The sequence below is a fragment of the Syngnathus floridae genome, chromosome 2 (genome assembly GCF_059516105.1).
Source record: "Syngnathus floridae isolate MCC-2025c chromosome 2, RoL_Sflo_1.0, whole genome shotgun sequence".
NCBI lineage: Eukaryota > Metazoa > Chordata > Actinopteri > Syngnathiformes > Syngnathidae > Syngnathus > Syngnathus floridae.
The window spans coordinates 14,918,839-14,933,924 of record NC_142414.1 but is presented as its reverse complement, the minus strand read 5'-3'; the positions used below and the strand labels follow the sequence as shown (position 1 = coordinate 14,933,924).

At 40.3% G+C, this 15,086-nt stretch overlaps 1 protein-coding gene across 5 annotated transcripts; it reads right to left on the bottom strand.

Moving 5' to 3' along the window:
• Positions 1–2,656: 2,656 nt before the first annotated feature.
• ptger2a (prostaglandin E receptor 2a (subtype EP2)) lies at positions 2,657–13,958 on the bottom strand. 5 transcript variants are annotated; one of them, XM_088368598.1, is made up of 4 exons: positions 10,088–11,160; positions 9,170–10,003; positions 6,303–7,218; positions 2,657–4,679 (listed from the first exon to the last, which is right to left on the bottom strand). In XM_088368598.1, exons 3-4 carry the CDS (start codon positions 7,122–7,124, stop codon positions 4,392–4,394), a joined length of 1,110 nt encoding a protein of 369 aa, XP_088224724.1. In that variant the 5' UTR covers positions 7,125–7,218; positions 9,170–10,003; positions 10,088–11,160; the 3' UTR covers positions 2,657–4,391. The 5 variants fall into 5 exon arrangements, with proteins under 5 accessions (XP_088224724.1, XP_088224722.1, XP_088224723.1 ...); XM_088368596.1 differs by having other exon boundaries at positions 6,303–7,222; positions 10,088–11,157; XM_088368597.1 differs by having other exon boundaries at positions 6,303–7,222; positions 9,170–9,323; positions 10,088–11,157.
• Positions 13,959–15,086: the final 1,128 nt, after the last annotated feature.

Here is a 15,086-nt window from a genome sequence, read left to right as displayed (position 1 = left end):
GATACCGCAAGGGTTTCCTGGAATAAAATGACATGATTTGCTTTGCCAGACCTTAACTTCCTTATTAAGGAAAAGAGGGGACATCTCAGGGGGATTCGTACTGTCCATGATTCGACTAATCTAGTTGTTGTTATTGCTCATGGAAATAATTACTGAAAACACATATAGGGAAATAAAAAACATGGATTTGATAATTTTGTTCAAATTTATCGCATATACATAAAGGTTGCATTGTATAAATCTTGAAAAATAAAATCAATTCTTAAAGGTATTGCACCAAAAAGTTAATCCAACTGAACTCTAGCTAAAACAAAAAGTACTGTCCTGGATTTAAAGAATCTAATCAGATTGTGTGCATAAAAGGTTCATTATAATCGCAGTTCAATTGCAATTCATGTTTCTGAATGTTCACTATGCAGTCACACTTGGGGTGTTTCCTCAAATCACAGCTTGGACTCTTCTAGGAGAAGTTTACTGATTGGCGGCATGTGCTTATGTTGGTTCAATCAGATTATGATGGCCTGTTCTGTCCAGTATGTGTACATCAAAGTGTATATATTTCCTTTTATGAGGCTGCAGGATGGAAAACTTCCTGCTATAGTGGCCTCCTTTTGTCTTTTCATGTACAATCTGCTTAACATCTTCCTGTTTCAGGAATGTTCACGACTCCAGAGAGCCATGCTGGTGGATGCATGTGTATAACGAGCCGTCAGGGATGTAATTCAGGATTACCGCGAACCAAGAATGAAAACTAACAAAATAACTACAACCAAATGTGACAAAACCATTTTGTTAAGAAAATAAAACCCTAAAATGTGAGTACTTTTTAAAAATAAAAAACTATAACTGAAGTTTTACGGTACAAATTAAGAAAGTACCAAACACTAACTGTAATTATGAAAAACATGTTTTTGGTTTTCATTAATTCCCCTCATGAGACTTTGCATTATGCAATCTGAGATACTTCTCAGTAACTGACTTATTTACATACCAGTTCTTTCCGTGCTTGCCTGGGTTTTTCCCAGTTAGTTGTCTATATGTGCCCTTTGATTGGCTGGCGACCAAGCCAGCCAGGGTGTTCTCGGTCAACTGGGATAGACTTCATTCAGCTCACTTGCGACCCTAAGGAAGTCATTAAAAAAAAAATCAAGGTGTAGAATCTGAGCCACACCTTTTGAAAGTTGGCGAGTCTGGCCATGATTCATGATTAATGCTTGATTGCTCCAGGCTATGCTGGGGTTCCTGGGAACCAGTTCTGACAGGCCTTACACGAGCACACTCCCATATGCACTCAAGAATGCGCAAGCAGTTAGCAGCGGGACACCTATTCCGACATCTTGGAGAACATTTTGGAGCAGGTTATTATGTCGATTATGGTTCAGGTGGTCTAAGATCAAAGGTCAAAGATAAGAAATAATCCAAATCTTTGGACAGCCCGCACAGGAAAACAGCAATGCAAACAGAACTTGCTTGTCCTCTTCCCCCACAGCTATGTTTTTCTTCACCCCATGACCCATGACTGGCGGCCTCTTTTGTTTGACCTCTGACCTCCTAAAGAATCAGTACAAAACATATTTTCGCTAAAGAACCAAGAGAAACCAGGACACCAAATTCGCTAAAGAACCAAGAGAAACCAGGACACCAAACACATGATTTCCTTCCTTCCGCAGATCTCGGAGATGATCCAATTAAACAAACAATGCAAATTAATCATCAAATCAATTGTGTTGCATAAACTCAATTAAGTTTGTTGTGGTCCTGGTTCCTGGCTGCTTTGCAAATCATTTATTAGTGCGGCAGTACATTTGTAGGCTACGTTATGGGTCATTGTGGGTTGGTCGAAATTACTGATCTAACAACAAGCGTTTAATCAAGTTAAATTTGTTTTGATTGGCTAATTTTGCTCCCGTGGCTACCAGCGTCGAGCAGAAACTAATAGCGGCATTTCTATAGTGCAGGTTTAATGGCACAGAGTTGTTTGTTGCCTCAGGGTGCACTTTGCTTATTACAAGATGAAAAGACCAAATTGAACTTGCGTCAAAGCGTGGAGGAGGGCAAGGAGAAATGTGCATGACAATTGGTACTGGCGTTTAATAGCTCTACTGCGCGATCATAAATCTTGATAAATGGTATTATCTCACACTGACTGGCTAATGGCTGTGGAAGATGAAGGAGGGAAGGATCGGGTGAGGAGAGGAGTGAGACCTTGCATTGGGAAATAGAATCCATCCTCTGATAAATGTTAGAAAAACAAACTATTATTGCAACACACCAGTGACACTTGCTCTGACATAGGACCTGGATAACAGAGTCATGACCTTCTCTTGAAATGTCTTCTTTTTTTTGCTAGTGTGACACACTTTGAAATGAGTCATTGACATGCGGTAAGTTATGAGTAGGTTTCAGAAAGATGTCTGCATGTTTTTTATTTTCCAGGTAGTAGAAATGGTCTAGTTGAGCGGGCCGTGGTTTCAGTGTGTTCAGAGGGTGTTTTTTCAATTTGTGAAAGCCTCATTTTACACAGTTTATGAATTTTTAATCATTCAAGTTTGGCAGAGTTATTAGGGGTGCTTCAGCTATAATCTTCACAATATGGAATCAATTGGATTGAGCATGTCGGTGCGTGTGAGAAAAAGGTAACGAAGCAGGTTGGACCAAATATTTACTGGATGACACAGACACACTCAGTGAGCTCAGTTTCATCTAGTAAGTAATTGTATCGTTACATGCCATATGACTTCCGTGTTACATCACCATATACAGAGCATTGTTTTCAAGCATTATTAATTTCTGAGATTAAGATTACAAAGAAAGCATGTCCATGTCACAATCTAATACAGTGTATCATTATATTATCTTTTGGAAATTATTTATATTATAATAACTGAAATTTTAAAGAATGTGTTCTGAGACAAAGAGAGAGAGAGAATAAACCATCATGACTGATTATGCTTCTCAGTAACATACAAATACACACTGCTCTCACACATCCATCACATGCACACTAAAGCAGCGAGCAACAAAAATATCTGTTTTAAGCAGCCTTGAACATACACCTAAATAGAATAAGCGTCAAACTCCTGGCCTGTGGGCCACATCCGGCACGGTAAGGATGATTTAAGTGTTGTGAGGATGTGTGCAGATGACAGAGAACAATAAAGATCAAGCCCTGTTGTGAATAGGGAAAATCTGCCAATGATTGACAGCCCTCACTTAAAGGCGATTTGTAATTGTGTATAGATGCTCCAAGATAGCAGCAAAGTACTTGAAACAGAAATGCAGCTAGCATGTACACAATCATCATGGTCAGGAACAACTGGAGTTAAAGGTTCAAATATTCAAACCAACCAAATATTAGTCTGAGCTGTCATACTAGCCTAAATCACACACTAGCACAAATACGCGCACTAGCACTTTCCACAAACCCTAACTCACCTTTTGGCCTTTAGACACAAATAGAAGTTGGACAAAATATAAACGGCAAAATAGAAGATGCATTCAAGGACGTTTAAACTGCAGTCAATACAAAACCTAATGGCTTAAACCTAAAAACAATACCAAGATGGCGCCAAAGTAATACTTTATTTTCTTTGGGCCGAGCTGAGGCAAATGGATGAGTTCTCCAGTAAAACAGAAATAAAATCCACAAGTAGGAATTGAATGCATGAAGTGCTTTTCTTTTTAATATCCTTGAGACACTTGTTTTAATTGTATTAGACTACACACTACTGGCCAGACCAATTCATCGGCCAGCCGGTTTAATCAGCCAATATTAGATCTTTTAAAATCCGTGAAAAAAAAAAAAAACCCTCATAAAATAAAGATAATGGCATTCAAACATTTCCCACGTTCCTAAAAAAAACTCAGCGAAATATTTTACCACTATTCCTCTATGTTGTAAACACTCAAGGACAAAGTATTGCAAAGCAGTCAAATGTTTTGCCTGTAATTCATACTGTCTCTTTATTGTTCTGTGTTATGAGACCAAAATATTTTCATTTTATAAATACGTATTTTTTTAAATAATCTACCAATTAATTAGTTATGAAAATGTTATTCAGACAAAAAAATCCGTGCCTGCCCTGCTACACACAAGGCTTACTTACTTAGCCTTTAAACAAAAAAAATACTCAAGTAGTTAAAACACATTGCAGCTTGACAGAATTCACACACGCATGAAGATATTGGAACACAAAGTAGTTTGGAAACAACCCGGACATGATAAGGATGTGGCAGCGACTGATAAAACTCAAACTGCCCCAAAAATAGATAAAATAACACTCAAAACCGTTGTGCCTTGTGTGATTGGCAGGAAGAGCCAACTCTGTGACCTTTCAAGACCTCAAATAAATACAACTATCAAATTACCGACACATCCACAAAAATCCGTGTCATACATTTTCAAGAGGTGGAAATGACTCTGTGTATTCCAGTTCTGGGCACGAAAGCTCTACGTTAGCCTGACTCTCTTTGGCCTCTGTGGATTTGAGCCGAGAAGCCTTCAAAGTTCTTCGACGGGATCTGCAGATGGAGGCCCAGCAAAAGTGCAGCACGCCAGGAGAGAGGAGGATGAAGACCCAGGGGTCAATGATGGAATTGACCGAGATGAAACGGAGGGCGATCAGGTCCAGAGGGTGAGACTCATCGCGAACCTTAACCGAGTTGATGTACACACGAATCTGAAATGAGACCAAATTATGGCGTCGCATCAGCTTGGCTGCACACACATCAACTTTTGACATTACGTATGAGATGCATCAGATGTAAAAGAGGCACTTTTTAGCCATTCATACAAGAGAATAAGAGCTTTGTGTTCGACTCAACCCGCCTATATTTTATACCGAGTAAAGACATTTGAGAATTTGAATCGAGATAATTATTTCAGTATACAGTAACTTCATTTTATCGTCATTTTTGTGCTTTTTAGTTCCGTTTTTGGTAAATTTGGTAGACCCGGACAAAATTTGGTTGCAAAAAGCAGATGAGATTTTAGTTTCATAAAAAGCAGGTGCAACTTTAAGCACAGGTGGTGTAACAGCATTTTGGTTGGAGGTGTTTAATGGCGACGCAGATGAACAAATCTGGTGCTCTGCAGACATGTATTGGGCTCTTAGTCTTGCACAGTTGCATATTTTTGGTGGGAGCGGAAAACTTAATTGCACTCTGATGTTGTTGCGAAGACTAAAAACATTGGAACTATTTTCAGTATTATTCAGCTTTTAATTTCCATTTGACATGCAGCTGAAAAACATTTCACATACGGAACATAAAACAAAGGAAAGCAAAAATTTCCAATTGAATTGGTATCTTGTTTGATTTCAATTTTAACATTGTTTTCTTGTAGTTCCAGTGCAGTTCAGCCATCTGCTTTGCGTCTCCACTACAGGGTGTTGACAATTAGCCCAAAAAGAATTTCCTGTAGCATTCTTTTGTAGCAGCATTGAATCTCTTAAACCTGTTTACAGAAAAGATTGTGTGTATTTCCCCCCCATTCTCTAACATATGACCTTACACCCGACGTACATACCGAACTGTGACTTTCAACATAGCATTATCCCCCAGCGATTATTTCTAGGTAGTCACTCCAGGAATCCGCAATTCAGCAATAGCGAAATGTACTGCTGATTTCAAAGCCCTGCATGGAATTCAAAGCAGTTGGTAGAATATAGAGCAAGGTTGCACATTGCACGTTTTCATCCCAGCAGCTCAATTTCACGGTTAGATCGATGGGCTCTCACCACAGGGGCGTGATGCCTAGTTCAGATTTGGTGTTGGATCCAATTTTTTTAACGTACAATCATAAATAACCGGTGGCACAGAACACTGACAGCCTTGTTGTGATAACGGCTGAAAACGGCAACTTGATCCTGAGGGATCAGATCAAGGTGAGGTATCATATTGCTCAATTCATCAAAGTATAGAAGAAGCTGGTGATAAATTATACATTTCTAGTCATTTGGAGTATTGCCATTAAATGTCACCGTGTTGCAATGTCTGTTATGTTCTGTGTTAGCCTATTGTGATGAATATCAAGTAGGCAGAAAAATCCACCTGTTTCTATCCATTTCAGTGGGCAACTGTTTTGCCTTGTACTGTCACTTGCTGTTGACTGAAAATGACCATCTTGCAAACATCAGATGACCAAACCCAGCACATTACCTTCGCAGTTTGACACCATGATGTCATTAGCAGTCGACACCAATTGGCAGTACAAGACAAAATGGGCTCCGGCTGAAATAGACAAAAAACGGTGGGCTGACCTGAAATCTGTTCATATTGTGGTGTTGTGTCTGTGCTCTTACCACAAGGGGAAGCGTGCAGATGATGAAGATGGTCGTCATGAAGACCAAGAGGATGAGATGCTCCACTTCCTCCGCTATGGACAAGGGCCTGCGTTCACTGTTGGAGCGTGTGCTCGCCATGACGGAGCCGCCGTTCCTTCTCCGCCGATGGTACATGCGCAGCAGCTGGTAACCCACAAAGGCGTTGCACACCACTATTGCCAGCACCAGTACTAACATGACTGTGGCATAGAGGTTTGCGTAAACCCGGTCTTTCTTCTTCTCTGGATTCATGTCAATGAAGCACCAAGTGCCAGGGCAATACTGTACATATTTTCCAAATCCCGCAAAAGGGAGGAGACAGAATAAAATACACACTAAAAACACCACGGGAATTGTGATGTAGGCTAGCTTTTTGGTGACGTATCGAGCGTACAGGTAGGGGTAGCCGATAGCCGAGCATCTTTCCAGCGCCATCGTTAGGAGAAGAGACATGGTTGCCAAGCTGAAGAAGGTCATGCTGAATCCAAAGTAGGAGCACACTCCGTGAGTGTTGGGTGACATTCCCTCCAAGGTAATGTTGCGAGAGTACGACAGCTGCACAAGTGGACTGACTAGACATGTTCCGCCCAAGTCCGTGACTACCAGCGACGTGATGAGGACGTGGAATAGCACGCGCCGTCGACTGTCTGTGGCCTTCGCGTCTCGCCGCCGCCGGATCTCCAGGATCACCAGGGCGGCCACGTTGCCCAGGAGGCCCGCGGCGAACATGATGGCACTGATCGCAGGACTCTTCCTGGAATCGACGTAGTGCTTGCTGTGGCAGGGGTCGGGTATCTCCATTACGCTTGAAAACTGTGCCACCGTCCCAAAGTACGTCTCTCGCCTTCCAAAACGGTGTCAAGAACATTTCATTAAGTTGTTGTCGGCAGCCATCCTGTCTGAACACAAATACGCATGACCTTGTGACGTCACTTTTATCGATGACAGTGTCAAGGCAAGTTACAACTAGAATTGTAGAGAGACATTTGCCAAGCTTTTAGAAAATTTCTCAATTAAGTGTCACCGAAAGTTAATGCACAATACGTATGTAGCTCCCGCCGTATAATGGAATTAATTGAAATGTTCCGCTTGTCTCTTTTCATTGCTGGCCAGGCATTGTTGAAAAGAGCGAAAGCTATAAATTTAATTTATTCTGTTCTCAACTAAAATCTCATAGCTTAAATAACCTCTCAATCTTAAGGATATTCATAAGATGTCTTCTTATTAACATAAATACTACAAAATAGTGTCAGTAAAACATAATGACAAAATTAAATAAAATATAAATAATTGAAACGTTTTTGCCACATATGCTGCTCCTTCCGTTATATGTAAATATCTGATTTCACTTTACATGTTGTTTTGTCATGGCCACAGTTGAATTTAGTATTTTAAACCAGTTTTCAATTTGCAAAATTCTCATTTTAAGAAAAACAAAAGGTCAACTGGCTTCATTAAATTGAGTGTGACGGTCATACATGTTTTGCACGCTAGAGTTTTGGGCAAAGGTCATGAAATGGCGTGCGTATCAAATGCCCCAGATGTGTAAATGCATTCTAAATGCAAAAAGCACATGACACTTATTACATTGCTAATTTATGGTCTTCCTTTTACAGTAAATGACTTTCAGGACTGCGCTTTTAGCCCAAACTATTTGATGCTGGTAAAAAGTAATAAATCATTTGAAGGTTTATGAGACTTTTGAGATGAACATTTTAAATGACAATAGTAGTGACCAGGATATCACTTAAAACAAATATAAATGGCAGCAACTTAAATCATTTTACATGCAAAAAGAGAAAACCCTTCATCTACATTTCCACGAAATCAATGCAACTCCCCACAAAACAAAGTCAAAATGACTCAGCATACCAGTAACAGAAAATCACGAGCTTCCAGCTAAATGTCAAAACAGTTAACGTATTTTCCGATAATCCGACTAAGCGCCTTACTTGGACTCTTTCAATTTGTGCCCAAGTGGGGCACTAAATGGGCATTCTGTACTAACTAAATATGCTTCTCTGCCCTTTTGACAGCTTACAGATGGCAGACAGCCTGGAGAGCCATAAAAGCTTTCTCGTTAGAAAAATTACATTCAAAGGAAATAATGTTGCTCTGGTGGTTTGAGTACACCCGTTGATCTGAACTTCTTTACACAGGCATAGTTCTGTATGACACCTGTGATTCTGTGTCTATTGAACTCTTCAGAGGTTCATAACCTTTAATTTAATAGCCAAGAGCCGCCATTCAGCTCTAATATAGTGCTCTGCGTAGACGTGGGAGTTAATTTCACTAAGAAAGGGTGTGAAACACTACGCGGAAACTTTGTCTTTAGATTTTAGTCATTGTTTCCCATTAAGTGAGGCATCTAAAATGAAACGCATTGTTACTCCTCTCCACTTTGCAGTCCAAATTGTCTTTTTCCATTGGTAGATATGTCAATACAGGGTCACACAAACCTGGGTTACTGGAATGCTTTTTATTTTTTGCATGCGAGAACACACTTTTAACAAGACCTTGGTCATAGAAAAAAATAAAAACATGTTAAATGTCTGTCCAGTCACCACTTAAGTAGCATTGCGCTAAAGAGCGCAACTTTCTGCTGAATTGAATATATTTACAAAGTTGTCGCGAGTGAATGCTAAAACGTGTTCATTTGTTCTGGTTTTAATTCCCTACTTCCATGTCGCGGAAAATGAGAGCGTGAGCGAGAGAGAGCTGGGTTTGTTTGTTTTTTATTTTATAATTCCGTCCCTCCAATTCGCGTCAAATGAAAAGGAGCGCGTGCACAGTCACCGAAGTGCACCACCAAATTAACACCCAAATATTAACAACAAAGTTATCACCTATCGCACCGGATTGCTCCTCTTGGTCATGTTTCCAGTCCGCGGCGTGGAGAAACGCAGCGCCAAGGTCCGTGCGTGTATGGAGATGAGGACAAATGGAGAAGCAGCTGACATGAGGGGACCAGCCGGGCTAGTGGGAGAGGTGCGGTGACGTCTGTGGTTTGTCCACGCCCACCACCGCAAACGATATACAGCTTGAAAAGTTAAGTATTCTACAGTAGAACCACATCATACTGTACTGCAGTCATTGTTCTTCCCGAAAGTGACTGCGGCCACAGACGCTTCTGGTAAACAGCACAATACTCACAGTTATAGGCGTAAGTACAGATATTTGTGTTAAAAAACAAAAAAGTACTGATTTTTTACTTGCAGGTAAAAGCAAAAAAATATATATCTCATGTCTATGTTGACAAATTAAGGAATGGAAGGTATTACATACGCCTGTTTTCAAACGTAGGGACTAAAAATAAAAAAAGTCACAAAAACTGAACACTCAAAGTACAAGTACCATAAAATCTATTTAAGTAGCATTGAAAAGTCAAACACAAACAAGGACATGTTAGATGTTGAGTCATGAGTATAGAATATTTGTACAGCTAGTAGAAAGTGGAAAACTACACGGTGTTGCAAACATCCCCATATACTTCCTTTTTTTCTACTTCAGCTTTCATTCAGGCTTGAGGCAATCAACATTTGACAGCTTTTGCAGGTTTTGCAAGTATATCGTTCCCTAGCCCATTGCTTGCCAATTGGCATTGGAACATTGGCGCAAAATTGTCACCTGGCAGGAAGTTGTGGAACTCCCATTCAACCCCTGTTTGAAACGCTCCATGGCTGTCACATGATCCAACACGTTAAAACATTTGGAATTAATCATTACAAAAGATGTTCAAGATTGATAAAGCTTTTTATTCTTACCAATTTCTGTCACGGATCGGAATGGGGCAGGGTGACCAAATGCAGCTTGGACCAGGGCTTATTGAGGGAAAAGGTAATTGGAAGAGAGGATAAGGGGAACAAACTAACATATCTTAACTGACCGACCGACCGACCGGCTAACCGAAACAGACTTGACAACGACAGGAATCAAAAAGAATCAATGATCCGGAAAGGGTGTGACACGCAGACAGGACTTATATACGCGACAGGTAACGAGAGGCAGGTGACTGTGATTCATTAGTACATGGATTGTGAGTTGACACAGGAAGGGAGGGGCGAGTACACAGACGGACAGAAACCATGACAACCTACATATAATAACACAACCGGGGACAAGTCGTGACAACTTCAGAACATACAAACATTTTATTAAGCTTTGTGAGAATGTCTGTGACACTCCTACTCTATGCAATTATCATATACAGTATTCATTATTCTCCCCAAATATATATATGTTTTTTTTTATTTTCTTTATTAGGGAAGGGCGCGTACCGATTTCAAATATCGGTACCAGGATTGGCCGCCCTCTTGCTTCCGTTTGACTATCAGGAAAAGGCATGTATGGGTCACAAAATGTTTTCCCCATTAAATTACATCCATGTCATATGCTCAGTGACTTATTTTCAATGCATTACTTTTGATATTATTTGTATTCTTTAAAATGATCTGTCACTGGTTTAATAACAAATGTTTCTAAAGTACTCATGGCATTGGTTCTAGCTATCAATATTGGTGACAACTTGTGCAGGTATCGGGCTGAGAAAAAGTGGTATTGAACATCTCTATTATTTCTGTCATGCACATGGGCTGCCATTTCCCTCTGATCCATGCTTGGGTCTGCTGCACTGATCCAAGTAAATGTAAGACAAGAATCCGGTGCCCTTTGCTCTTTGAGTGTGCAATCCACTTATTGATTAAGGCTTAAATCTGTGAATCCCCTGCGTGTAAACAGCTTTTTGTTGTGGTGAAAGCTTCGCAGCAGGTGCTTAAAGAGCTGACAAGTGCCACAATCATAGATGCGACACACACACACACACACACACACACACACACACACACACACACACACACACACGCACACACACACACACACACACAAAGCTTGTGTGATTGTGTGAAATTTTAGTAAAGGCTTATGGTGGCAGTGATTTTCCCAGAAATGACTGCAAGCGGTGTCCCAAAGGTGACAGGAAAATATCATTTCTGTGCATTCTGTGCTGTGTGCACTAATGGCCTCCATCTGAATTATTGATGAGTTTATTGGATTTTTTTGTGGGTATCCAATTCCGCAAGTGCAAGCTGAGGTCGGTAGCATCATATATTTATGGCAGTCTTGATCATTGATTACAGGGTAGAACATTTGCATTTCACTAAAGCAGTTTTCTCAGATATTTTTTGTTATCCTCCCTACCAGGAAGAAGGAAATATTTCACGTCGCCCAACTCTCCTCAGTGACGATAAATAGTAACAATTGTCTATAAGATAAGTACACCATGGCATAATATCGTATCCTAATTAACATGATCCTAATTAACATGAACACTGATTCAAAAGATCAGGTTTGTTACCCGGCTTCTTTAAATCTTATGGGCTGATCATCCGTATCGGGTGCGATGGAGGAGAGGAAGTCTTGGAAAACAGGCAGGGCAGTCGCCCTTGAGGATCGAATCTGGACATGCTTGCACTAGTGCTATGTGGGCTTCCTCTAGTGGTATGTGGAAGAATCACTACCAAATTACATTTTAATTGAAGATTTAACATTTAAATTTAAAACATTTGCATTTATTTGATAAGAACTGATTCTTTAAAAAAACCTTTATTTACATAGAGATCAAATTTATGTGCCATATATTTGAATTGAAACATTATTTAGAAAATTAAAAAAAGTTTGATATTCTAGCGCAGTTTTGATTTTCAAACAGTATTATCACAGTGTCTTATAATAATAGCTAATATTGTATACTTTTTGAAAACTGCGCAGCACACACGATACATAACAATATGTAATGTACGTCTACAGACGCAAGATGGCACCCAACGCCAAGTCTGTCAGCAGGTCAAATTGATTTGAAACTGAATTTAAAAATACAACATACTGTAATGTGTCTTTTCAGAAGATATTTTTAAACAATAAATGTTGGTTATTGTTTGTAACATTTATAAGAGTCATAACTTAAGACTGCAATATGGAAAGAATGCAGGTTTGCAACATTTGAGAACCTCCCACTTAATTACTGTCTTAAGTTTTCAGGTTTTCTGACAAAAATAAACTTGGTTTTAGGGTTCACTAGTTTAATGCCAACAGTGCCATAAATGGTCATCGAAGTGTTGAGTTTAACAACAACTTTTAAGACTATTTGAACACAATTGGTGCGGCAGCACACATAGACAGACAATATACCAAGACTCACAGGAATATATTGCCGACGTCTGGTGGAAACCTCATGTCTAAATATGGTCAAATTCATTTTTTGTCACAAATCGCTACTAATGGCCAGTCTATGCCTCGTCTGTATTTTTCATTCAATTCTAGCCAATCGAAAGTGGTGAAAATGGCGTGAAAACAAATGATCATTGCCAAACGCCGCCGCTCGTGAATTCAATTTAGTTGAGCTCCGGGCAGGTCGCCTTCTGACGGCACACCTTTGCCAGACCCCCTTGTGCGAGGGAGCGCATGGAACGAGGATCGGTGGAGAGTGCAGCTCCCGCCGGACCTGAGTTGCCTCTACTATCTGAAGTCTTTTTGTTTTTTAAACAATCCACTTAACACACAGGGTTGGTCATGTCATTGTTTTATGTATTACATCACTCATGACTTTAAGACCTTAAAGAAGGCGTTTATGTGGAACAGTCGTTTACTTTTGTGATGTTTTCAAAGGAGCTTTGCACGGTGGGTGCTTGAAAGGCATTTCGCCGTGGGCGTTAGCGGACTTTGAAGTTCTGGCTGCCGCCGGGTTCTGTTAGGACTATTGTAATCAATGTCAGTGTCATTTTTTAGCATATTAAATGATTTAGGTAGTATCCAAGTGTGTAATGGTAATATAAAAGGTATGATAAAAATTGAACAAAGCTTGGGAACCCACGAAACATTGCACAATCTGCTGCTATATATCCATCCATCCATCCATCCATCCATCCATCCATCCATCCATCCATCCATCCATCCATCCATCCATCCATCCATCCATCCATCCATCCATCCATCCATCCATCCATCCATCCATCCATCCATCCATCCATCCATCCATCCATCCATCCATCCATCCATCCATCCATCCATCCATCCATCCATCCATCCATCCATCCATCCATCCATCCATCCATCCATCCATCCATCCATCCATCCATCCATCCATCCATTTTCTGCACCGCTTGTCCCCACGGGGCTCGCAGGCGTGCTAAAGCCTATCTCAGCAGTCATCAGGCAGTAGACGGGGGACACCCCTAACTTGTTGCCAGCTAATCGCAGGGCACACAGAGACGAACAACCATCCACACTCACACTTACGGGCAATTTGGAGTGCTCAATCGGCCTACCAAGCATATTTTTTGGATGTGGGAAGAAACCGTAGTGCTCGGAGAAAACCCACTCAGACAAGGGGAGAACGTGCAAACTCCACACGGGGAGGTCCCGAGGTGGAATTGAACCCGCACCTTCTGAACTGTGAGGCCACCATGCCACTGCTATTCATTTATATGAACTATTGATAGTCCATGTTTTTATGTTTTTATGCATATAACTTCTTTTACTTTTTAAAAACTGCACTTTACCTTTTTTTATGAACATGTTGTGGCAGAAGGCAGGAACACGTCTTTATTCCATGACTGTCTGCCAACGTGGCGAGAGAAATTCATCAAAGATAGAAAGAGAGCATGACATCACAAAGGACAAACCCATCACCCCACCCCTAACTGTAGGCCTGTTGAGTAAGAGGCCTGGTACTGAGGTCCACCCCAATGTATCTGTTTTAACAGGAGTTGTTGCCAAGTGAAACTTAGTTGTCAAGTTGTCATTATGAAGTTTTCTACCCGACAGCGATGATATTCTTTATCCTCTGAGATAAACAACAAATGCTATCCATATCACTGAGCTGGTGAAACTCTTCCTCATTTGCCTGCATCACTGGAACAGATTAATGGCATTTCCATACACTTCAATGGGGTTAGATGGTTTGAGTATTTTTTGCTACGAGTCTGATCATGGAACAAATTAAACCTGTATCTTAAAGTACCGAAAATGTAATAATATGTTAAAAATAAAATGTTGTGTGTCAAAGTCATTTTTTTCACAGGGCGAATCGTCATCATAGTTTTCTTTCGGAGAGCCATCATAACTGTCAACCCAAATAAATGTATGAGCGCCTCATATTATATAGGTTACACAACAAACTGATGCATAACTAGTTTTCAAATCAGCAACTAGTAAAACATTTTGAAATATTTTAAAAAGATGAATGGTAATAAAAATTACTCGCAATATCTAGATTTATTTAAACATGAAGACAATTTATAATTTTAGTATCGACACATGAATTTATCTTTGCGGGCCACATAAAATGATGTGGCAGGTTGTATCTGGCCCCATGGCCTTGAGTTTGACACCTATGCTGGAAATGTTATACAACATGCTTGGATGGGGTAGTTCTATATTGTGGATTTCATTTATTATGGGGGTGGTCTGGAATGTAACCCTCACAGTGGAGAGGGGAGTCTGCTTGTATACACTCAGAGTAAATATATATTAAATTTATAACGTGGGGGGTATATTCGTGTGAAGAGCGTACAAACACTCCCTGAGGAATATAAATATGGCGAAATGTGTGATTTGTATCGCGGTAGTGATGGCGTCCAAGTGTGTGAAAGTCATTCATGGTTTTAGTTGTTGTGAAACAGATAAAGTTACATCTGGATTAAAAATGCTCTATTTGTTTTGTCTTAATTCGAGACAGATGTTGCCTCCGCCGCTGTCGCCACCTCC

Excerpts from the sequence above, each read along its gene's own strand:
- ptger2a (XM_088368600.1), bottom strand. The coding sequence starts at position 7,124 with ATGGAGATACCCGACCCCTGCCACAGCAAGCACTACGTCGATTCCAGG. Across the intron at positions 4,680-6,302 it reads TCTGCACGCTTCCCCTTGTG|ATTCGTGTGTACATCAACTC; the intron begins GTAAGAGCACAG and ends GTCTCATTTCAG.